Source organism: Tasmannia lanceolata, unplaced genomic scaffold, assembly GCF_043159265.1.
Source record: "Tasmannia lanceolata isolate RefF3 unplaced genomic scaffold, GAP_Taslan_0.1 ptg000037l, whole genome shotgun sequence".
Classification (NCBI taxonomy): domain Eukaryota; kingdom Viridiplantae; phylum Streptophyta; class Magnoliopsida; order Canellales; family Winteraceae; genus Tasmannia; species Tasmannia lanceolata.
The window spans coordinates 59,190,762-59,213,940 of record NW_027518714.1 but is presented as its reverse complement, the minus strand read 5'-3'; the positions used below and the strand labels follow the sequence as shown (position 1 = coordinate 59,213,940).

At 37.0% G+C, this 23,179-nt stretch overlaps 2 protein-coding genes across 3 annotated transcripts in view; both read left to right on the top strand.

The window, feature by feature from the left end:
* Positions 1–462: 462 nt before the first annotated feature.
* On the top strand, positions 463–2,823 carry LOC143862056 (basic blue protein-like). Its single transcript, XM_077373050.1, has 2 exons — positions 463–664; positions 2,228–2,823. The coding sequence occupies exons 1-2, from the start codon at positions 490–492 to the stop codon at positions 2,560–2,562; spliced, it is 510 nt and encodes a 169-aa protein (XP_077229165.1). The 5' UTR covers positions 463–489; the 3' UTR covers positions 2,563–2,823.
* A 1,730-nt stretch (positions 2,824–4,553) lies between these two features.
* Positions 4,554–23,179, top strand: part of LOC143860381 (mannosyl-oligosaccharide glucosidase GCS1-like) — a 30,221-nt gene continuing 11,595 nt past the window's right edge. The window contains exons 1-14 of one of the 2 annotated variants that reach the window (XM_077370971.1): positions 4,557–5,135; positions 5,211–5,284; positions 5,503–5,754; positions 9,765–9,939; positions 11,299–11,385; positions 11,604–11,672; positions 11,877–11,973; positions 15,218–15,300; positions 15,480–15,587; positions 16,608–16,729; positions 16,938–17,045; positions 17,157–17,230; positions 20,872–20,997; positions 21,807–21,874. In XM_077370971.1, the coding sequence (XP_077227086.1) occupies positions 4,833–5,135; positions 5,211–5,284; positions 5,503–5,754; positions 9,765–9,939; positions 11,299–11,385; positions 11,604–11,672; positions 11,877–11,973; positions 15,218–15,300; positions 15,480–15,587; positions 16,608–16,729; positions 16,938–17,045; positions 17,157–17,230; positions 20,872–20,997; positions 21,807–21,874 (1,746 nt within the window). In that variant the 5' untranslated portion in view covers positions 4,557–4,832. Of the gene's footprint in view, positions 5,136–5,210; positions 5,285–5,502; positions 5,755–9,764; positions 9,940–11,298; positions 11,386–11,603; positions 11,673–11,876; positions 11,974–15,217; positions 15,301–15,479; positions 15,588–16,607; positions 16,730–16,937; positions 17,046–17,156; positions 17,231–20,857; positions 20,998–21,806; positions 21,875–23,179 lie in introns of both variants that reach the window. The other variant, XM_077370972.1, reaches the window with a different exon arrangement.

The following is a 23,179-nucleotide window of genomic DNA, read 5'->3' as shown; positions in this document are numbered from 1 at the left end:
TGTATTTTTTTTTGCTTGGAGTGCAATGCAAACAAATTGAGAGCCATCAGAAAAGTACTTGATCTTCTACGAAATTACTTAAATGCCAGTATAAGAGGATTTGAATTTTTAATCTTCATTTATTCATTTTTTTGTTGTTGTGTGTTATCTTATGCATGAGTTGCCCATTCGTGATTGGACCTAGACCATGTAGATCATCTCGTGATGTTCTACAAGATTGACGGTCTTGATTTCACATACATGCCCCCAGTCGCCTTTTATCATTGATCATAAAAGTGTCTTTCAGCATCATGGGACCATTTTCCAATCACAAGCTCCAGTTAAGGAAGATTTTTACAAGATAGGCCAAGATGGTTATTCCGCTTCATTCTATGGTCATTTATGAAGTTTTGTATATTAACTACTTAGAAAAAGTTTCAAGACCTTGGGCTTTTCCACCTTTATTTATAGCAAATCTACACACAACCTTAGGGACCATTATCATTAGGGATGGCAATGTTTTGCAGAGGAATAGTAGTGGTGGTGGTGGTGATATTTGTGGCTGTGGCCACAAAAGAAGCCCTTGCAAAACAGCATGTGGTGGGAGGAAGCCAAGGTTGGGATGCCTCTGTAGATTTTAGTTCATGGGAATCTAGCCAGACCTTCAGGGTTGGAGACCAGCTTGGTAAGTACTTTCTCCTCTTTACAACATTTTTTTTCTAACCTAGAAATGGTATAAAGAAGGTTGCAATTGTAATGGTGGAGGGACTTGGTTGTAATATAAAGAATCTGGGTTGGTACTTAAATTTGGGTTTTAGGCTTTTAGCTATTGGAACCAACTGGGTAGGGGCATTTTGAGAATAGGTGGTTTAAACTTTAATCACTTATTAGTGGCCGGAGTTTAGGTGTGTTGAATGAATACTTGGATTGGATTGCAAATATGTGGCCAAATATGGAAATTGGTGGTTAAATTCTTGAATGTGCAATCTGATTGGGAAATGCATTTCAAGAACAACGGTGTAAATATCGAGCATTGAAAAATTATTTCCATGAGAATTGAGTTTTCAAGCTTTTGGCAAACTCATTTTCCATTCAAACCCGACAAATTTCCCTCTTTTCTAGGAAAATTTCAAGTCTACTAGGCCCTGGAATTCTTTTTCTATCGAAAAAAAAACTTTTCCATAATTTTTTTCCCCTAGATCCAAAGGGCCAGGAAATTGTTGGTTAGATTCTTGAATGTGCAATCTAACTGGCAAATGCATTTCAAGAACAATGACACTCTTTACTTTATTGCACACTTCAAATTGGGTGCAAATAGCGTTTTAGGAACTGTAACAACCTTTAACAGCTAATTAGAGAAGTGTAAAATAAACAGATGAGATCATTATTAAAATAGGGGAGTTCAAATAACAAAAGGGCCCGTTTGGATACCTCATATTTTGTATTTGGATTTGGAATTGAGTTTTGAATACAAAATGAACAGATTCGATAGCAGATGTTGAGGGAGACAGAGAGGGAAGGGGGTAATTCCTGCTGGAGGGGAGAGGTTGAGGAGAGAAGAGGGTGAAGGAAACTGCCAGATTTGTGGATTTCAAATTACGTATTTCTACAGCGTATTTGGAAATCTGATTTTTTTCACTGTCAGTCGCTAATTTGGAAATCAAAGAATTTGATCGGATCCAAATTACAACACAAAAAGGGCTGCAAATGTGAAAAATCCAAATCAAAATCTTCTTGGCATCCAAACGGGCCCTAAGGGAATGCAAATGTACACCAAATACTACTTGCTAGTTCATCCAAACCATTCATTTCTTTGTCATTCTATAATTAAAGATTTTATGTGTGGATTAATTATAGTTTGCAATGAAATCGGGAAGAAGCCTATTCACATTCAATGACAAATTTAGAGTCCCAATGGACACAACTAGTCCGATGCATCCAAAGGATCAATGGACAAGATTTGGGAACGATTGCTAGATTGGCATTTTTTGGGCCATCAAAGATCCAAAGCTAGGCTTATCAAATGGATGGTTAGATCAATCAAAGCTAGGACCCACTATGTCATAGAGGGGACCCCCCTATGGAAGCCTTCCTTGCCATTTGAAATTAGCATTTCTCAACTTATTAAACATACATACAAGGTAGCACACAAGCTATCTAAATTACATGAAATCAAAATTTACTATTAAGCTATAACAAACTATGTCATGAGCTAATTAACATGTTTTTTTTTTTTTTTTGGGTATAGTTTTCAAGTATACTCCAGGGTTGCACAGTGTTGTAGAACTGGCAAGCGAAAAAGAGTACACCAAGTGCAATATCGGGAACGCCTTAAACTCCATGAACGGTGGAACAAGCACGGTGAAGCTAAATAAGACTGGTTATAGGTACTTCACTTGTGGGACCTTAGGCCATTGCCAAGAAGGGATGAAATTGAAGATCAAGACCCTTGCGTTGAATGAATCGGGTCCTTCGACTTCGACTTCACCCGCTTCTGCTTCTTCAGCACCAATTGTTCTCTTCTCCTCTACTTCTATGCTTATCGCTATAGCAATGTTCTTGGTTTTGCTTGTTATGGTTTGAGGTATTTTATCAGGATTGATTTTGTTGTTGATGGTGAAGAGATGAGTTGGCTAGTATAGGAAGTATGATTATCTCTAGATATAAAGGGTGAACGAATTTATAATAATGAGCTTGGGGGTTATATCCCAATATCCTAATTTTTTGATTTTTTTCTTCATTGATTGTGTATTGGAAGGATTATAAAAGATGTATGGGCTGGATTTAATCCTATATGATTTCTCCATAAGCAAATCTCAGTTACTTATAAGCAATTTTTCTGAACATATCAGCTCTTGGAAGGAGATTTCATTGCACATCTATATGTGGGTAGATAGTTCCTATTACATGAGTTCGCGGTTGTTGATCGAATAATACCAACTATAACAGCTTAAGCTTTTGGAGTAATTCTCATGTCCTGGTTCAAAACCCAACAACTCATTGATATTAAAAATCGAGTGGGGGCTAACCCACTTGGATACATCAATTTATCATGAAAAAACAAAAAAATCTTGGCAGCCAAACATGCCTAAGTATTGCTCAAGTCTAGCAGCTATTAGGATATGACATTTCTATGGTGGGCCCCATCTCATAGATGATCAAATATTTAGATGCTAAGTAGTGGGCCCAATAACAAAGTGTCACATACTTGTTTAGGAAAGGGAAAGTGATAAATTCACCCCTTTTCTTCCCTAAGCCACCCCCTCTAGTGTATTTGACTACTCCTTTTGCACTGCAAGGGGGGTGGCTCGGGGAAGAAAATATTCCTAGAAAAACGTTTCTGTCAATTATTTTTCTTAGGAACATTTTATATCTACAATTTGGATGGGAATGCCTTGATTATGGTTAATTTAGAAGGGTTATTATCATAAATTGAATGTCCTTCTAAGTAAAAATTTAGAAGAAAAGGATTGTAAGCTCGAGCGTACCAAGCTTATGGTACGCTAGAGTGCCCAATGACATGTGGGCCCACTTTGTTAGGATGATCCAAAGCATTCATTTGAAAGGCCCTTACATAGATGGGGTGTGTACCAAAAATCAGCTCCATAGGATCATTCTAACCCATCCATTTGTGGAGGGCAAAGTGGACAGACCACAAATCTGCCCTTTTTTGCCCTCCACTTTTGGAGGGGTTGGGATGATTCAATGGAGCTGATTTTTAGTACACACCTTACCTATGATAGGGCCTTGCAAATGAATGCTTTGGATCACCACAAAAAATGTGGGACCCATGTGATTGGGGCACTCGAGCGTACCATAAGCCTGGCACGCTCGAGCATACAATCCTTTTCCTCAAAAATTTATTATGGTTGGCTCAATTTACCTTCCCTGTGTGCAAAAAAGTAGGAAATTTTAGAAATATTTTTCCTTTGAAAACTTTTCTAGAAAATTCATGCAATCCAAACAGAGCCTTAAGAAAGTTTCTATGTGGATATATTGTTATGTTACAAGCAGCCACCTGCCACCTCGTGAATGAAGATGAAATCTGCTGTAAAGTGAGCCTCTGTGGCTGCTTTCAGATGCAAAAGACCATCCGCGTAATGCCTTCCGCGATGGACGCTAGCAAATCCATTCTTTTAAACCATCCTTCTAAGTTGTTATTTAAATTTCCTTTTATGTAAAATTTCCAATTGACAATAAGAGGAATGATAGAATGAAAGCGCCCTTACAAAAATCAGCGCCAGGGCCAGGGCCAGGGCGCCCCTACTATTGGTTGACTTATACAAAATCAACATGTTTTCCGCTTTTTTAAGGCGCATTTCCACTTTTCTAAGCACTGCACTTTGCAAAAATCAACCAATAGGGGCGCCTTTGGAGCTGATTCTTGAAGGGCGCCCTTCATTCTATCATTGCTCAATAATAAATACTTTACGAAATCCCCTCCTCTCTGAGGAATGATAGAATGAAGGTCTTTACAAAAAAACAGCTCAAGGGCGCCCCTGGTTGATTTTTGCAAGGTGAACTCCCTACAAAAGTGGAATGCGCCTACAAAAGTGGAAATGCGCCTTAAAAAAGTGTTGACTTCGCAAAAATGAACCAATAGGGGCGCCCTTGGAGCTGATCCTTGAAAGGGCGCCCTTCATTCTATCATTTCTCTCATGTTATTTGTACGCCACGGAAAACCCCAACTAAATCCCGACGAAGAACAGTATAACGCAGTCTAAACTCTCAAGTCTAAATTGCCCAAGTGACCCGTATATTCAGAGGAAACCCTAATGGCAATCGATCCATGAATGTCGAAACCCTAGATTTTCTTCTTTGCCCTTAAAATCTTTAAAGAACTGATCACGAAAATGACAGGAAGCAGCAGAAGAGCTGCAAGGAGCAGGATCAAACCCTCCAACGATGTGGACAGTGGCGATTCAGTTCAGAATCTCAAGGCCATCCCTCCAAGGATTCGAAAGGAGAGAGGCAATGATCACGCTTCTTCTCTTCGATTGATGAATGTCAATCTCAAATCTCTCTTAGGGTTTGGTATTCTCGCCTTTTTAATTATCGTTTTCATCATTTATTATCACTTTGATACAGTCGAAGAGGTTCAGAAACTTAGGGTTATTACTCCACTGCCTGCCCCGAAGATGATGGATCTTCCACAGGTGAGAAATTCTCTTCCAATTGGTCTTAATTTTTTCATTTTAATTTACTCTTTTTATTGATTTTTTTTTTTGCAGTTTCAAGGGGATCATAAGGAGAGCTTGTACTGGGGAACATACCGATCGCTAGTTTATCTTGGAATCCGCGCTAGGTATTCATTTCGAATTTTCTGAATTTATGATTAGTTGTAATGTAGTTATTATGTAATTGTGGGTATGTGTTTTAGGTCTATGGGTGTTTGCCAGTTAGGTACATAACATTGTAAGAATTTTGTGTACTAAAGATGTAATCTATGGTACAATGCCAATGTTAATTATCAAGAATTTTGTGTAGTAAAGATGTAATCTATTTATCAACTGTAACTTGCAGGACGCCGCGATCTCTAATTGCTGGGTTGATGTGGATTGGTGTAAAGGATGGGCAGTATTTTATGCGGCATGTCTGCCAGGATTCTGATGGTCTTAGCAAGTATGGATGGACACATCACAACGGGCGGGATTATGGACATCAAGTTTTAGTTGACCAAGAGTTGACCTTGACTACAAGTTTCTTGAAGGCCAAGATGAATGGAAGTGGCTATGGGGGTGATTGGGCAGTTCAAGTCGGCGTGCAGAATGACAAGTAACAAACCTAACTTGCCTTCATTTTGTTCTTTTTTTTTTCGAAAACATGTAGTTATGTGCTGCCTTTGATTTTCTTATTTCTGTTCTTAAGAATGCTATGCCAAGCACAAATTCCAGTCAAGGAAGTTTTCTAAAGTTGGTTTGTAGAATGTACATGCAATCTCAAGAAAATGGCCACATTAGTCCAAGTAGATGTATCTTACATTTTGGGTATAACAAGCTGCAAGGCATTCAATACCTCACCCAAGTTCGTTAGCTGAAGCCAAAATCTAGGCCAATCGTCTCTGAACTTCTCTGAGATTTGTACTACGTATTTATTTGAAAAATTTACATAAAATCGGTGATTATATTTGGAAAATGTGTTTGATTTACAATTTTTAAGCCAATATGTATGCAAGCAACTTTGATGCCAAAGGATCCATTACTTGTACTACATGGCCTTAAAATTCTGTTTTTTTTTTGTGATGTCCTGCACTTCTTCACTTGAAAAAGAGAGAATAGAAGAAGGTTGAAGAAAAAACAAGAGAGAGAGAGAGAGAGAGAGAGAGAGAGAGAGAGAGAGAGAGAGAGAGAGAGAGAGAGAGAGAGTTCAATGGTTGGCATATCTGGCGATGGACCTAATCATAGAGGTGGCAGTTCTTGTTGTGCCGTTAGGGTTCGAATATATGAGAGGATGGGGTAATGAACATATGCTTCCGATGCCCCTACTCAAATGAAGTCAAGCTCCTAAGGGTGCCATGTTGTTTGGATAGAAGGAAGTACAAAGTAAAGTTCTAAAGGGTGCCACTTAGTTTGAATAGAAGGAAGTTATAGCCTCGTGTATTTTAAATGGAAGAGAAAGGGAGTTGTCGAGAGAGAAAAGGACAATGCGAGAGGGATAGATTCAACCAATTAAGGCATAATAAGGAGGGGCTAAAAAAGCAGGCATTGTTAATTCCTTGGGAGTGTCAAGAGTTTCAAGTTTCAAGAGCCGATGATGGTGAGAGGAGCTTCTAAAAGATGGAGATTGATTTCATTCTTCCTTTAAGAAGCCAAGATTGGTGTATAATACTTCATCTTGTTCTCAAGGGTGTAAATGTATTTATGAGAGGATGGGGTAAAAAATGTATGTTTCCGAGGGGGATTCCTTGGGCATGACACTGAAGAAGATCAAGGCATCGCTCCTTGAAGAGTAGACATCACGTCCATCCTTTGCAAAGAGAGCAATGAAACTGCATTTTTATTCATCCATAGCATCACATCATTCAATGGCCCAACGCCTTATACATATATAGAGTTTCTCTCCAAGACTTTCTAAAGACTCCTTGGAAACTACTAAGCAATCCTAATTAAAACAACTTACTAAAAGTAACAAGTCCAAAGTGAAAATTAAGGACTCTTTATTGACTAAAACATGGACCGTTTTAATAACAAGGACTCTTAAAAAGAAGCCTCCACGTAATCTAGGACTCTTGACAACTTTGACTCCAATCTCCAAACAACACAATAACTCTGATAAGAAAAATGACAATTAAAATTTTCATAATATTTGATGGGCACTACTTTAATGATGAATTCACTTAGGTCCCGTTTGGATACCTCATATTTTGTATTTGGATTTGGAATTGAGTTTTGAATACAAAATGAATAGATCCGGTAGCTCATGTTGAGGGAGACAGAGAGGGAAGGGGGTACTTCCTACTGGAGGGGAGAGATTGAAGAGCAAAGAGGGTGAAGGAAACTGCCAGATCTGTGGATTTCCAATTACTTATTTCCACATCATATTTGGGAATCTGATTGTTTTGCACTGTCAGTCGCTAATTTGGAAATCAAAGGATTTGATCTAGATCCAAATCACAACACAAAAAGGGCTGCTTATGTGAGAAATCCAAATCAAAATCTTCTCGGCATCCAAACGGGCCCTTAAGTCACTCAAGTGTTTTCATAATAAAAAACATAGTTATCAGAAACTTCCTAGTTAGATGAAAAGCTCATTTCCCCAGGAGGTCATTTCAGAATTGAAGTTCTCGCTTCCAAAATTTAGGGGAAGCACACACTTCATGCATGCTTCATACACTGTCCCTCATAGCTAAGTGTACGGTGAAATGAGGTTGACCATGGTATGGTGAAAATTAGCAGTGTTGTGATGACTTTTTAGGAGATTCAAGGCTGTTGGGAAGAGTTCTAAACAAGATTTCCAAGGTTTGGAGAGTGGAATTAAAATATAAGAGAAGAACCCTTTGAAAGAGAAAAGTATTTAGATCATTCATTGTTTGACACAAGTTCCCCCTGATTTCATACCAAGGAAGCAAAGATTCACTCCATACATTTGAGACGGCACCATAAACTCTTTTTTCGTTCATTTGTTTGTTGCAAAATAATGTACAAAGGATCATCTTTTAAGAGAATATGAGAGATGAGTGGTTACGTATCTACTTGTTACTCTCTTTTATTGAGAGATGGGCAAATGAAAAGAGACGGGTATAAATACCTGGGTGCTCTCCTTTAACGGGAGATGAACACATAACAAGAGAAGAAGAGAGATGAGTATAACTGCCTGGGTACTTTTCTTTAATCAGAGTTGGGCACATGGCAGGAAAAGAGGAGAGAAGTGTAGTTACATAACTACTTGGGTGCTATCCTTTAATGAGAGTTGGACACATGCCACTCTTACCAGATTACAACACAAGATTACCAGATTACATTTACACAATAAAGTTAAAATACATAAGATAAAATAAATGAAGGTCACTTAAACAGCACATTAGACATATATAGGACATAAAAAAATGTTGCACCCACGGTGTTCCTAGTGAACATGTTGCACTAAAAGTAATAACATCTGATAATCTCTAGAGCTGCAGACACCATACTAGTGGAATGACTAGAACATGAACTCTTTCAGTGACATGGTTGAGAAATCAGGTCATGCGAGCAAAAGGGGATTCCACCTGGATCCGAGGTATGAATGAGACAAAATTGATGCATCAGCCTGGAGCTTTGTCTGTGCTATGTAGCCTGTATCTATCTGAATGAACGTTGGGGATGCCATCATTGGACCATATGGAGGTAAGAGATGGAGTTTAGTGTCTTCGCCGACACTGATACACCCTAAATCCAGTCTGGATGCTCCCTTCAATTTGATTGTGTCAATTGCTGCAATCCTAGTTCATCAGGATATAGGGGAGTTTTTTGTAACTTAGCAAGGGAATATTACCTTCATGAACCCTAATTGGTGAGGTTCTGCCATAGTCGAGACTAAATCATTGTAGATGGGTCTAACATTCTTAAAACACTTGTAGTTTGCAGTTCTTGGGTGGGTGCTGGAATGTGTGGGCTACCAATGATTTAGCATCCTATGCAGAATTACCAAGTTATTCAACATGGTCTTGCACTTGGCAGAGAGCTTGAGGTAGGTTTATATTGTTCTCACTCCTATGATACTAAAATCTTTATCAATAGGTTGGCTTATTGACACTGAGCTATCCCATCTTTAGATTTGAGGTTCATCATTTCCTTGGGATGGTGGTCGATAAGCTAGTAATTCTTCGTTGTTAGCGATAAGGTTGAAAAATATTAAAAGCATTATTTATAAATTTTAATATTCTTGCAAAAGATTTTGATATTATTTGGAATGTTACTATCTGCATTTTTTGAAAATTTTCAATGCTTTATTACATAGTTCCTTTTGTTCCATTTCCTGTTGATCCTTGGGGTCAGACTGAACATGACCTTCTCTTGAGGTAATCATAGGCTCTAATCCTTCTGTTGTGTCGTATAATTGCAAGTGTTTGATCTGTAATTCTTAGAAGGATTTGTCTCACAGTTTATTGTACTGTGAGTGTGTCGTAGTAGGTAAATCGTATGGAATAGGATGTTGTTGTCTACCTATGTAACTTATAGATTGATGTATTTCCTGGTTTATTAGTTGATTTATTTGGGTTTTTCTTATCCCGTATTATTATTTTTTCATCTTTGAACTCACTTTACTACTTATCTGGTGATTTGCTTGTCATGATCCACGAATAGATCTAGATTGGATGACGACCTATGGAGAACTGCCCATCTTTTCTTCTATTTAGCCGATGAAGAAGGATATGCTATAAGTATAGATAGAGAGCTGTTATCTTTTCATGGCAGCACTCTTTTGGCATTTGGGTCGCATGATGATGTTGGTGGTTGGGAACTCCATTTAGATTCATCGGTATGCTTTTTATATCAATTTAGGAAAATAATGATTGCTTCATACATTATTTTTGTTAAGACGATCTTAGTTTCTTATTGTTTGTGTGCTAGTTCTTAGGAAACTATTTTTGTATCTTCCCATTTCATATGCTGCCGTGTTATGAAGTTCGTTTCCTACGCACATGCAGGAACTATACTTTGTATGATTTCATTTTGCTTATAAAAATTAGCTTGGGGGATGGGGTTGCACGGGGGGTGTTATGTTTTTTTTTTTCCCTTAATGTGAACAGAAATTGTTTTTTTTTAATGAGAGAATCAGATAAAAAATTAAATTCAGAACCTTCTAAAAAAAAAAAAATCCCTTCAAACATTCCCATAAAATTCAGCAAAATATTCTAAATATCTCTTACATGATCCTCATTCTTCAGGCTTTGTGCAGATCTGATCCGAAAGGAGTGATGCCAAACATCTGATGAGGTCATTCCTTGCAGCCTAGGGAGAATAACTCTTCATCATTTCAGTCCACGGGGCGACTTCTTGTAAGAAAGCAGAAAGGTGATAGTAGAGAGAGATCAACAAGGGTAGCTCAGATTCACACTAGATATCATGATGTAAATCTCAAGATCAATGAAGGACAGAGAAGAGAAGAACAAGAAGAGAGAAAGAGAGGGAGAGAAAAACATAGAATTGGGAAATAGGGTTCTACCTAATTCATGGGGTCTTCCTTCTTTTATTCATGTCACTTAGTGATTGAAGTTTATGTAAGATGAAATTACATAAATGCCCTTCTAGAATAATGCAACATTAAACATAATAAAATAAGAACCATTGTGTATCTTTCAACAAGAGAAAATAGCATTTATTATCATTTTATTGTTTATCTTATATGTTTTCATGGACATTACTCTAATTATTTTCACTTTTTCAGAACACTTTTCTTCCTAATGACTTTCCCAGCAAAAGTTTCTTATAGTCTTTCACCTGCAAATGTCACCTAATCGGTATCCTGTTAGCATTGCTTTCTGCTATGTTCTATCATTTTATTGTTTATCTTATATGTTTTCATGGACATGAAAAGTACTCTAATTATTTCACTTTTTCACAACACTTTGCTTCCTAATGACTTTCCCAGCAAAACTTTCTTATAGTCTTTCACCTGCAAATGTCACCTAATCTCGGTATCCTGTTAGCATTGCATTCATGGAAACATAATTTTAGCAAGGACAATTTCCACACCGTGCTTGAGAATATCATTCACTGAATTGGTCATTCGATTTTTATTAAATTCAGTCTCATTTTATTGATCCAATCTTGCTCATGACGTCTTAGCATTTTAGCTTTCTACAAACAGCTTGATCTTTTTCAGCCCTTTGTGCAGGATAACTTGGAAGTCCACTATTCTGGCTTCAGGAGTCGTCACATGCACAATTTAACTGAGCTTTTCCAGGAAACTCTTGGAGTTCATGTATGTAATGTTCAAGCTTTGTTTTTTTTTTTAAAAATTTTTTAAAAAGAAGTTGAGATTTCATTAGATTAGAGGAGTGGTGTTTTCATCTGGAATGTTTCCATGAAAGTCTTAATTTCAAAATCAACTTCTGATTGTTTAAATAACTGAAATTGAATATAACCTTGGAAATCTTAATCCCGCCTCATAGTTTTTACTCTTGCTGGTACATTTTCCAGGCAAGAAGGATAGGGCGGTTGCAGCTACCTGACACTTCTGAGCATTCTCCAAACATTGTTGTGTTTCAGGTATTCCTTCTATGAAGAAGACATAACTCTTAAAAATACAGTCTAGGTTGATTAGTAATTTCTTCTTAACATTATAGTTTGAAGTATTACTGGTGTTCTTGTTTATTTTTTGTGGTAAAGTTTGTTATTTTCACATTTGATTATTTTACACTAATTTGAATTTTATTTATTTTTATATTTTTGTTTTTCTAAACTTATTTGTAGGTTTCTGGAAAAAATCCTTTCAAAATAGATATAGCTTTTGTGTCTGGAACTGATTCAAAGAATCCCAGAGTTGAAGAACGCATCAAAAGCCTTACAGGTCTTTGACTTTAACTCCTACATTGCCTAGGCTATTTTATTTTTCAAATGTAAATTGTGTGAACTTTGGGAATTTCTACAAGCAATAATTTGTCATTATCCATTGCCTTTGTGAATATATCCGCAAGTTGATGTGTTGAAGAAACATATGATAACATGACCGAGCCTCTGGAATAACATTGTCGAATATAATGACAATCCACATTAATGTGCTTTGTTCGCTCATGAAAAGTTGGATTGGATGCAATTTGAATAGCACTCCTTTTATATGCATAACAAGGAGTTGATCGAGGGAGGCAAAGTCCGAGAGGAGAACGAAGCCAGACCATCTCGCTCGTCGCTAGATGCTGATGAAATAGTCCGATATTCCACTTCAGCTCAAGATACAACAGCTTGAATCTTACAACTTTTAAAAAAAGCAGCTTGAATCTTTTCTTTTCTTTTTGAATGGAAAAAAAATTCATTTAAAGGACCGAGATGGTCAAATAATACAAAAAGAAGAATAAGGAGAGAGAATACAATCTATATACAATCAAGAAAGGCGAAAAAAAAAGTCAAGGAGGAAGAAAGTTATACTGCTCGAGAGACTCCAAATGTACCCCACTCCTGGCTAACTTGTCTGCCGCCGCATTTGCCGATCTCCTAATGTGTCGAACGGAGATACATGAGAGACCCACTTTGTACTTATCTCATTGAAAAAATCCGCAAATCGCCAAGGGAATATATGAGAACCGGATAGCCATCGAATGACATGGTGGGAATCGCCTTCCACCACTACTCTATTTAAGTCTTCTCCCACTAATAATTTGAATCCTTGTTGAACCGCCCGAACTTCCGCCTCGCTAGAATCGGCGACACCAATAGGGCTCGCAAAAGCCCATTTCACCACTTCTTCCTCATCTCTAAGTACTCCCCCATTGCCGGCAGGGCCTGGGTTACCAAGACTCGACCCATCAAAATTGAGATTGAGAAATCCCCTCTCCGGAGGCTCCCAAACTTGAACTATAGGGATTTTAAACTCAGAACTAAAGCACACATCCCTCCAACCATTCCACAGATCAAAGGCGGAAACAAAATTAAAACTAGGTAGAGACTTTGCCCAAAAGACTGTTAGAGCCATAACCTGAGACGATAGATAGGAGGTACTTTTCGCAAATCTCTTAAAGACTCTTGCATTCCTTTCTTTCCACAATACCCAGATAACCGCTAGGAATGAGATATGCAATAAAATTTTGCTTGAATCTTACATTTCCATGAAATCAATTTCCGAGGAAAATACACCAACTAATTGTTGAACTTGTCTCTGGGCATCCTTCCCAATTAGCATCAGCATCGGCAGTCAACTCCAGGGAGGATGGAGACGAAAAGAGGAAACTTTGGTCGTTAGTGCCACACAAGTATCTCATGATCCGATGAAGTACTAGAAGATAGGTGTGTGAGAGAAGAAACAAACTGACTTACTATCTGAACGCCATACACAATACCTAACATGTCATTGTCAAGTAAACTCAACTCCCCATCAGTCGTTGATATGTCGTCGGATCATAAACAAGTACACCATCAACCTCTAGATATGTGATGTTCAATTCAATTGGAGGGTTGACTACCTTGTTGTTATCAAATTGCCAAGGCAAATTAACCCCCTTCCATATTTTGTTTGATTAACAAGAATACGTCGTTCACCATTCAAAAAAAAAGAAAAGAATACCCTGTTTGGATCAGAATACTTCTAAACCCAAAAAATATGTGAGATGGCCCAAATCCTTCATTGAAAAGGATGACTGGAGCACATCAGAGATTTCTTCAATTTACAAACAAAATAGAAACCCGGGTGTTCCAAAAATTTCAAATCAGGCTTATGGTACTTTTTGAGACCATAAAGAGATTCCTTCCATTTACAAGCAAAATGTGGAGCGGTCCCAAGAAGATTACCATGTAAGAAACCATTCTTTACATCCATTTGGTACAAAGCAATCACAAATATTTGCCTCTGGAATTTCTCGTGAATTGTAAATCTCGGGAGATTTTAAGTTTTTTGTTACTTTCGGGTTTATATCGGGAAAAAGTTGGAAAACTAAAATATATAAAGATATAAATTAATAACAAAATTAGGAAATTTAATAATATCATGTAATTATTGCGATATTTTCACATTGAACGATAAAATTCAATAACATTGAAAAATATCACAATATTTTTAAAGAGGAAAAGTGTTGGTGCGCTCGAACACACCAAGCTTAGGGGCGCTCGAGTGCCCCAAACTCATGCGGGCCCACTTTGTTAGGATGATCCCAAGCATTCATTTGAAAGGCCCTGACATAGATGGGGTATGTACCAAAAATTAGCTCCATAGGATCATCCTAACCCGGATATTTGTGGTGGTCAAAATGGACAGACTCTGTTTGTCCACAAATCTGCCCATTTTTGCCCTCCACTTTTGGAGGGGTTAGGATGATTCAATGGACCTGATTTTTGGTACACATCCTATCTATGATGGGGCCTTGCAAATGAATGGTGTGGATCACCACAAAAAATGTGGGACCCATGTGATTTAGCACTCGAGCGCACTAACACTTTCCTCATTTTTAAAACCCGAGTTGATTTCGAGTTTTTGTCGTTTTATCAAAATGTCAGGATAAAATTGTGATATTTCGAAAAAGTTGGAGATATTTGTGACTGGCCACTGTTGTGTGGTAGCAATACAATCAAAGTCCGCACTATAGTTATATTCTTCATGGGAGCAAATGTTTCTTCGTAATCAATCCCATATTCTTGTTTATAAACTTGGAAATCCAGACGATACTTATATCTTTGCAGGGTCCATCAAACTTTAGCTTGATTGAATAAACCCATTCGCTTCCAATTACAAATGCATCTGAAGGACAGGGAACCAAATCCCATGTGCCACTTTCATGGAGAGCTCAAAGCTCCTCGTCCATTGCCTATTTCCAACAGTCCTGCTTCGGATCAAAATTTTAGTTATTGTTCATAGAGATAGAGATAGAGAAAGACTCTTGATGAAATCTACTTATTATCTTACAGTATATTATAGTTGTTACCTGTATGCCCTTCCTTATAGCTACGTTGGGAGATTCTTTCAAAATATCCATATCATTCATGTCGTTGAAGATGTGTGATTTTTTGTTTCTCTACATTTTATGGAATTGTTTGCTTTGTTGATTATATGTGGTTCAAATTCATTAATTACCTTCATAACTGTTCTGAAGCTCTAATTTATATTTCAGGAGCCCAACTGACTAATCGATTAAATGAGAAACAAAATGATTTTGAAGACAAATATAGAAGATGCTTTAATCTAACCGACAAGGTATTTATCAATGGAGAGTTATTTTGTTTACATTGCAAATTATCTTTTAGTTAGCATCTATTTTAGGGATGTAGTTAGATTTCCTTGCAAGTTTTAACACAGCAGTAAGTCCAACTGGTTGCTGAGATTTTACCTGCCTTGAGTAAAATAGTTCTGAAATCATCTTGTCCTAATTTCAGGTTGATTCTGAATCAATGATTGTTGGTAGGGCTGCTATTGGAAATCTATTGGGTGGAATTGGCTACTTTTATGGTTCATCAAAAATTGCCCTTCCTAAAGATTCTAATGTAAGTTCATTGCTTTCTGGTTTATTATTAATCATATTCTTTTTCTTGAAGTTGCATATATAATATGGTATCAATATGTTGCATCGCAATACCAATGATACTTTGTTTTATCTTGTTGGTATCCCTCTAAAGAAGCAGGTAACTATATTCAACTGTTTGTTGAATGCCAGTGTGTGGTATGTGTGTTACTCATTTTCACAGTCGTTCATTTTTTTTGAATACTACTACCACAACTTTACAATTACACATGTTTTTAGTTCTATCCATCCTACTAGTAAATTGTTTATACGGAAATAAAAGATTATATTTACTTATTTGATTAACATTTTCAATATATTATTTTTTATAACCATATTATTATGTTAAAAATTAAAAATTGAGAAACAATTAAAATACTTTAACGAATCCGTGAATCTTTCTTTTTGAAGTTTGTCGAATCGACACTTGATACCCATGTTGGATTCTGACACTCGTACCCGTACTGATGCAACATAGATAAAATGTTACAAAAGATGTAATGGTGTAATATTGTAATATATGTAATGTAATATATACTACTTGGCAGAAACACATAGAACTTCTAAAATGAAGGGCGTGAGTCAGTTGATTATGTTTTAATTCTTTTTTGTCCACTTCTTGAGAAACTTGTAGGTTTTTCGCTGAGACATTCGTGTCAGGCAGATAGATCAAACTTCATTAATCTGTTTTTGTCATCCTACCAACATGACCTGTAGCCGTTACCACTTTATTAAGTAATGGCTTGTGCTGTTCTTTACTTTACTTTTATTCGTTGAGAGAGGAAAGACCTATACACCGGGCACATACTGGTAAACTTATCTTTAATCTGACGATGAGTTTGAGAGAGAAGAGGGGAAAACACAGAAGTTTAGAACTAACTTTGTTGTTCCAAACATGTGCAGCAACTCATGTTACTAGGTGTTTGATCTTGTTAAACCATAATGGATGGTTGTCTTGCTTATGTGATATTTTCTAAGTATGAATTTGTGCTTATTTTTGCAGCTCGAAAATGGCAATAGTTTTGTTCCTTATTGGCCAGCTGCACTTTACACTGCTGTTCCAAGCAGATCCTTCTTTCCAAGAGGTTTTTTATGGGATGAAGGATTTCATCAACTGCTCATTTGGTTAGTTGTCTGCCGTTGCTCAGATTTTCTTGACATTGTATTTTTGGTGATCCTTCTCTCTTAGGCATTCATTTTTGGCTGCATGCCGTTTGAAGAAAAGTTCTGCAGATTTATACTTTAAGTTCTGGTTCATTGTAAATGGAATCAATCATTAATATGTTCATTTTGTGCAATTGCACATACTTGTTGGACCTTTTACCTTGAGTAGGCGGTGGGATATTGGAATTTGCTTGGATATCATAGGACACTGGTTAGATCTTATGAATATTGATGGATGGATCCCACGAGAGCAAATCTTGGGCGCAGAGGCTCTGAGGTGATATATATGAAATCTTGAATTGTTTTTTTTGAGCTGTAGATAACTGAAATTATTCTATCATGTGAATGATTTATATGAATTATGCGGACTTTCTCTGAATGTGTGCAGTAAAGTCCCGGAAGAATTTGTTCTTCAGCATCCAACAAATGGAAATCCGCCAACATTATTCCTTGTTCTACGTGGTAGGCTTTATCATTTACATGTCTACTTCTATATTTGAGAATTTTCTTTTGATGCTTCTCTACCATTTTCTGCTTTTAACATATGCATACACGAGACAATTATGTGGAACATTCCTTTTGTCAAGGCCATAGGTTTGATATCACTGTTACTACATGAATGTAATTGTTAGCAACTGTTCGAACATACGATTTTCCTCCAAAGTTTCATGATTTTTATAATGGAAATAAGTATGCGCTTGTGATGCTTTTGACTTTTTTTTCCTTTTTCATGGGGATTTGCTAGGCAATTTCGCTGCTCACTTTTGCAGGAGATAACATCCATAGAGGGTCACTTGCTAGTGGATTTTTTCTTATTCATTTAATGCATCCAAGGGTGGCTGTTGCCTCCTGCAAAGTGAGCCTTGAAACGGCTTTCTGCGAAATTGCCTAGCAATTCCCACACACACACACACACACACACACACACATATATATATATATATATATATATATATATATATATATATGTGTGTGTGTGTGTGTGTGTGTGTGTGTGTGTGTTGAATAAACCCTAAACCCTAAACCCTAAACCCTAAACCCTGAACCCTAAACCCTACACACACACACACACACATATATATATATGTGTGTGTGTGTGTGTTGAATAATGTGTGAGAGGTAGTTTAGGCATTACTTGTATTGTAGAGAGTTTTATTGTCATTGTATCATGTTACCCTATGTTGGGCCTATATATACATCAGTTACATAGTTACATGAGGAGCTCCCTCAGTGGAGACTCTCCATCCTCTTCACTCCTCCTCTTCCTCTCTAACCCTCTCTATTTCTAACATTAGGATTGAACTTGCTCTTTAATCATCAAAAGATGTGTGTATTCCGGGAAGTTATCATGAATGCCTCGAAAACCACTGGGTGACGTAACATTATTTGATTCCTAAAAGCTTTATCACTCTTGCCTTGTGAGACAAAAATCAGATAATGCATATTCATAATAATAGGCATGATATCCGTAGTAATGATATTAACGAACATAAAACCTGCAACAACAATAAATATGCTTTTACAAAAAAATGGTAAAGCTGCATATCTTTTTTTATCATACCCAAAATTGATTTTTACCGTTTGTTGTCATTAAAACAAATCTTAGCCCAGAGGATTTCGTGATATATGTCTCCCAAAATACTGATATAACACAACATGAGCTGCCATTTCCCCCTCCTGTTTCATATCACACGAGCAGTTGTTATGCTCTCTCTCTCTCTCTCTCTCTCTCTCTCTCTCTCGTTGCCTATATAAGCACTGACCATCACCAAACTCCTGATTGATGAATCCTAAAACCCTAAACCAAACCCAAACCCTAAATCCCAAGCCTAAATCCAACCCCAACCCCAAACCCTAAAAATGTTTTTTTAAACACTGATTTTAGCGGAAAAGTTTTACCTTTTTTTCTTCTTTCTTTCTTCTCCCTGTCGCCAATCAAACAATATGCTGCAGAAAAACAAACAAAAGAAAAAAAAAATTAATACAGATTTTTTTAGAAAAAATAAAATATAACGGATATTTTTCTTCTTTTTTCTTTCTTCTTCTTCCAGTGGTCAATCCAATAGACAGCTGCGGAAAAACCAGAAGAAATTTTTTGTACAGGATAAATTTGAAAAAATGATTTTATAAAAAATAAATAAAAAACAGTGTCTTTTTTTTTTCTTCTTTCTTCTTATGGTGAGTTTTGGGTTAGAGGTTTCTCATGTAGGGAGGTCGAGAGCCGTGGATGAGAGGTCGAGAAGGCAAATGCTTAAAGGTGGAGTCGGAGGCTGAGAGCAGTGGCCAGGCCAATGGCCAATGAGCAGAACAGCAGAAGCGGATGGAGGTTGAACCGATGACCGAGAGGGTAAAGAGGGAGATGCCAAGATGGAGGGAGGTTGAGAGCTGAGCGCCAGTCGCCGGTCTTTGGATGAGAGTCGAGAGGGTAAAGGAAAGGGGGAGATGTGAATTGCGATTGTCGATTAGGGACTTAGGGTTATAGTTTTAGCCTTTTAGGTTTTATACTTTTTACTTATAACATTAAATAGAAACCTGTAAAAATATAATTTAATATTAAAGGTCGAGTTTGGTCTGGGTCGTGTTGCTGGAGACCTCAACCCTAACCCAACCCAAATCAATTCGGGTTGGTTTTTCCCAACAGGAACCCAACCTGATTTCGAAATGTCCAAACCCAACCCTGTTGTAATTTGAGTTGGACTAGACAGGTTTGGGTTGAGCCTGACCCAAGTTGCACCCTTAGTGACCTAGTTCTTCATTTTCTCCATTTATTGCAGCAATCTATTTCCCCAACTAGTTTCAAATTACCCCAACTAGTTTGGGAAAAAGGCTTTGTTGAGTTGAGTTGAGATTGCAGCACTCTATGTATTCTAAATATGTATACAAGTATTCACAACTATAAAGGGGTAGCTATATGATTTTGCATTTCTCAAAACCCGGGATGTTGAAGTCGACATGGGTATATCAAAACCCGGGATGCTGAAATCGACATGGGTATCTCATATCACGAGTTATGATAAAAAGACATACGGATAGGAATTTATTAACCCTAACTAGATCTAACTTAGAAAAAGTAATTTATATTATATAGGTTGGCATCTATGATACTCCGTACTCAAATTTTAAATTGTGAGAATGGCATACTAACAAACAAGTGACATGTTAGATTGACGAGAGTGCCATAGATTTGAAGCATATTAGTTGATTTGACAAATAGAAGTATCCATGTGGAGTTTTATTAGGAAAACACTCAGTTTTCTTTAAAAAACATGGCAATGTCATATGTCAAGGAGAAGAAGGCAACTAGCGATGACATTGGCTTAGGTAGTAGCCACCTTCATTGACTTTTTTCTCTAGATGACCAAATTTCTTGTATTCGAAGAGTCAATTTTTAAATGAATGTAATCCATTACATCTTGTTCTTTGGCAGTCAAATAGGCCAATGCTGACCTAAGTCTTGCCATGAGAGAATTTGCCCGCTAAAGGTCGTCCATCACCGCCGGAAAATCTAACATTTAGTCTGTGTTGGCCTCATCCAGTGTCTGGAGACAGCTAATCAAACATGGCATTCATGTGAAAATTTACCCCTGCTATCGGGTATTTTGTTCATATTCTAAGGGTTGGCTTCTAGCCCGACCGGTATTGTCATTGTTTCTCTTCCCTTGCACACACTCAGAATCCTACAAGTGGCAATAGTGGAAGCATCATTTTTGTAACAAAAATCGGAACATATTTTCATCCTGTCCATGTGATATCCTGTACCAGTATTGGTATTGTAATTGTACTATGTCGGATGTGGCTCTTGCGCATATGTAGGTAGCCATACAGCCCATACCCATGCCTTGTAGCTTCGAAGCTATATATGATAAGAACTCTATTATCTAAGTATAACTTTTGTGTTCTATTTCATTCTCTTAATCCATGACTAAATTGTTCTGTAAGCTTCTGATATAATATGGGTTACTCTTACAGACACACACTTCTCTATTACAATGCCTCAGAGTTTTATAAGTTCTTTTTGGACCCTTCAGTAATCAAATGGTTTTATTTTGATGTCATCTTCTAAATGGACTCCCAAATTCATATGGAAAGTTCGCTTCTTCCAGATCTGCTTAGTAGAACAAAAAGAAGCCAGTTTTCTGTCACTGAAAACAACCAGATTTCTTCATTCTTGGATAGGGCCTTCATTCGCCTCGATGCCTGGTTCAAATGGTTCAATAGTACACAATCAGGTATATTTGGTTCAATGATTTTATATACTAGTCTTTTAATATGTGGTAATGCATGGTAGACTATTACTTAATAATGATACTATCTTCTATTGTATCTTATGGTTACACATTGATTACTGACTTGATACCCTTATCTTCCCAACAGAAATTATTAGATCACAACACTAATTGTATATTGTGATTTACCAGCTTGCGCAAATATCTTGGGGAACATTAATTTTATTTTATAAATGAAAGAACACATCCATATTGTGCATATGCAATTCCTTTTCTATTGACAGCTAAAGAAAAGAAAGGATAGAGGAATTGTCTTTCACGTGCTTTGGAGTCCATGCAGAGGAGTATGCTAGTAAAAAACAAATGAGAAGTTGGCATAGTAACATTGTGTTAGGACTCTATCGACCTTCCAGAATCTCATCCACAGTGTGATACCAGGATATAGAAAAGATTATATTTCTCCATTGAGACATCTTTTCTGGTGTGATGAGTTCTTTGATGTGTTGTCTTTTTTGTAGATGGGTCTTTATGAATTACATGCCTAGGGTAGCCAAAAGGGCAGCATGTAATTTGGTAAGGGCTTAAACGACACATATTCTTCAGGATGTGTCAGCCACGAGATGTTTCCATTTTGTTGTTTTCCCTTGCTTTTTAGCTTTCTTCACTTGTGTGCTGCTTTGACCATCTCGGTCATCAGGCTTTTGTCCCCCTTTCTATTCCTTTGCTCTAAACTTGTTGAACATTTTGTGCTCTGATTGGTTTCAATGTTATACCTACATTTCGATCTTAAGAGCCATGTCTGTTTTTCTTAGGAAAGGAAACAGGCAGCTATTATTGGCATGGGAGAGACAACATGACAACTCGTGAGCTAAATCCTAAGGTGATATTTAGTAGCCTTTGAAATATTCTCGATATGCTGTTCAAAGAATTGTTGTCGATTGCTTTTTAATTATTGAAATATCTCCAAAGGGTAGTTTTCTTCGTTCTCATATTAAAGTGATCTCATTGGTCTTTGAACGCATCAATTCAACGAGACCAAGGTGAATGCTTCTCCCATTGGTTCGGATAAAGAGGGTTCCTTGGATCTTGATCTGTGAGAAGTGTGAACATCAAGATACATCCAAAAACCCAGAATTTATGATACCTTGGAAAGTGGTAAAGCTTTTCATACACATATCTAAGAAACCCATGCAGGATTAATAACTTGGAATCTGTAGCGATGTAGCCTAGGTCAAGCATAGTTGTCAGTTTTATTCATACGATGCAATAGACTCCCAAACATTTGTGTTGATTCTGTGGGAGTGAGCTCTTCGTTTTTCGTCTCTATGATAGAACTTCAGAATTCCCAATCTATGTTTTTATTGAAGGAGATATTAAAACCATGATAAATTGGACCAGGAAAAGGAGCAGTTTCCATTAGCTGTTTAGGTTCAATTTCATTTAAATCTGGGGAATTTTGAGATATCTGATGAAGTTTGAGGGGCTCAAACTCTATTTGTCAATCTTCTTTTGATTCATCGTATGGTTTAGAATCCTATCACTCTTGGGTTGCTCTTCTATTTAAATGATAGCTAGTATCTTGAAGGCTTTATTCTATTTTACTTGAGAATTCACAAATTTATGGAGTTTTTTTTGGGCATCCCCTTAGAAAGGCCATCATCACATGTGGTTTCAAGTGGAAACATTGCGATGTTCTTGAGCCCATTTTCTATCGACTTTCGCCATTTCTATTTTTTATTAACAGGATGAATCTCTTCTTCACATTGGACTCTTAGAACCTGAGTCAGCAGCTATTAAACAGGGTTTGCTTATGCTTTACATCAGAAAAGCCCATTACTCTTCCACATTCTTGGACATGCATGTGTCAATGAGTGAAGGGTTCTCATTGTTACAAAGCTGTTCAGAATTAGGAACTAGCAACTTCAATAATAACCAATGTTTTAAATGTCTGTTTCATTATCAGTACAACTATATATGCATTTGCTGCAAATAAACAAAAAATATAGGAAAAAAGCCACTTCATTTATTAATTTCATAAATAAAATATAATATAATGAAGGAATACCATACAATAATGGAAACTCAAAAGGATTTTATCAAAAATAAATTAATTTTTGAAATGGTAAAAATCAATTCCATTAATCGATATATCGGAGAAACCTAAGTCATAAAAAAATTAGGATCT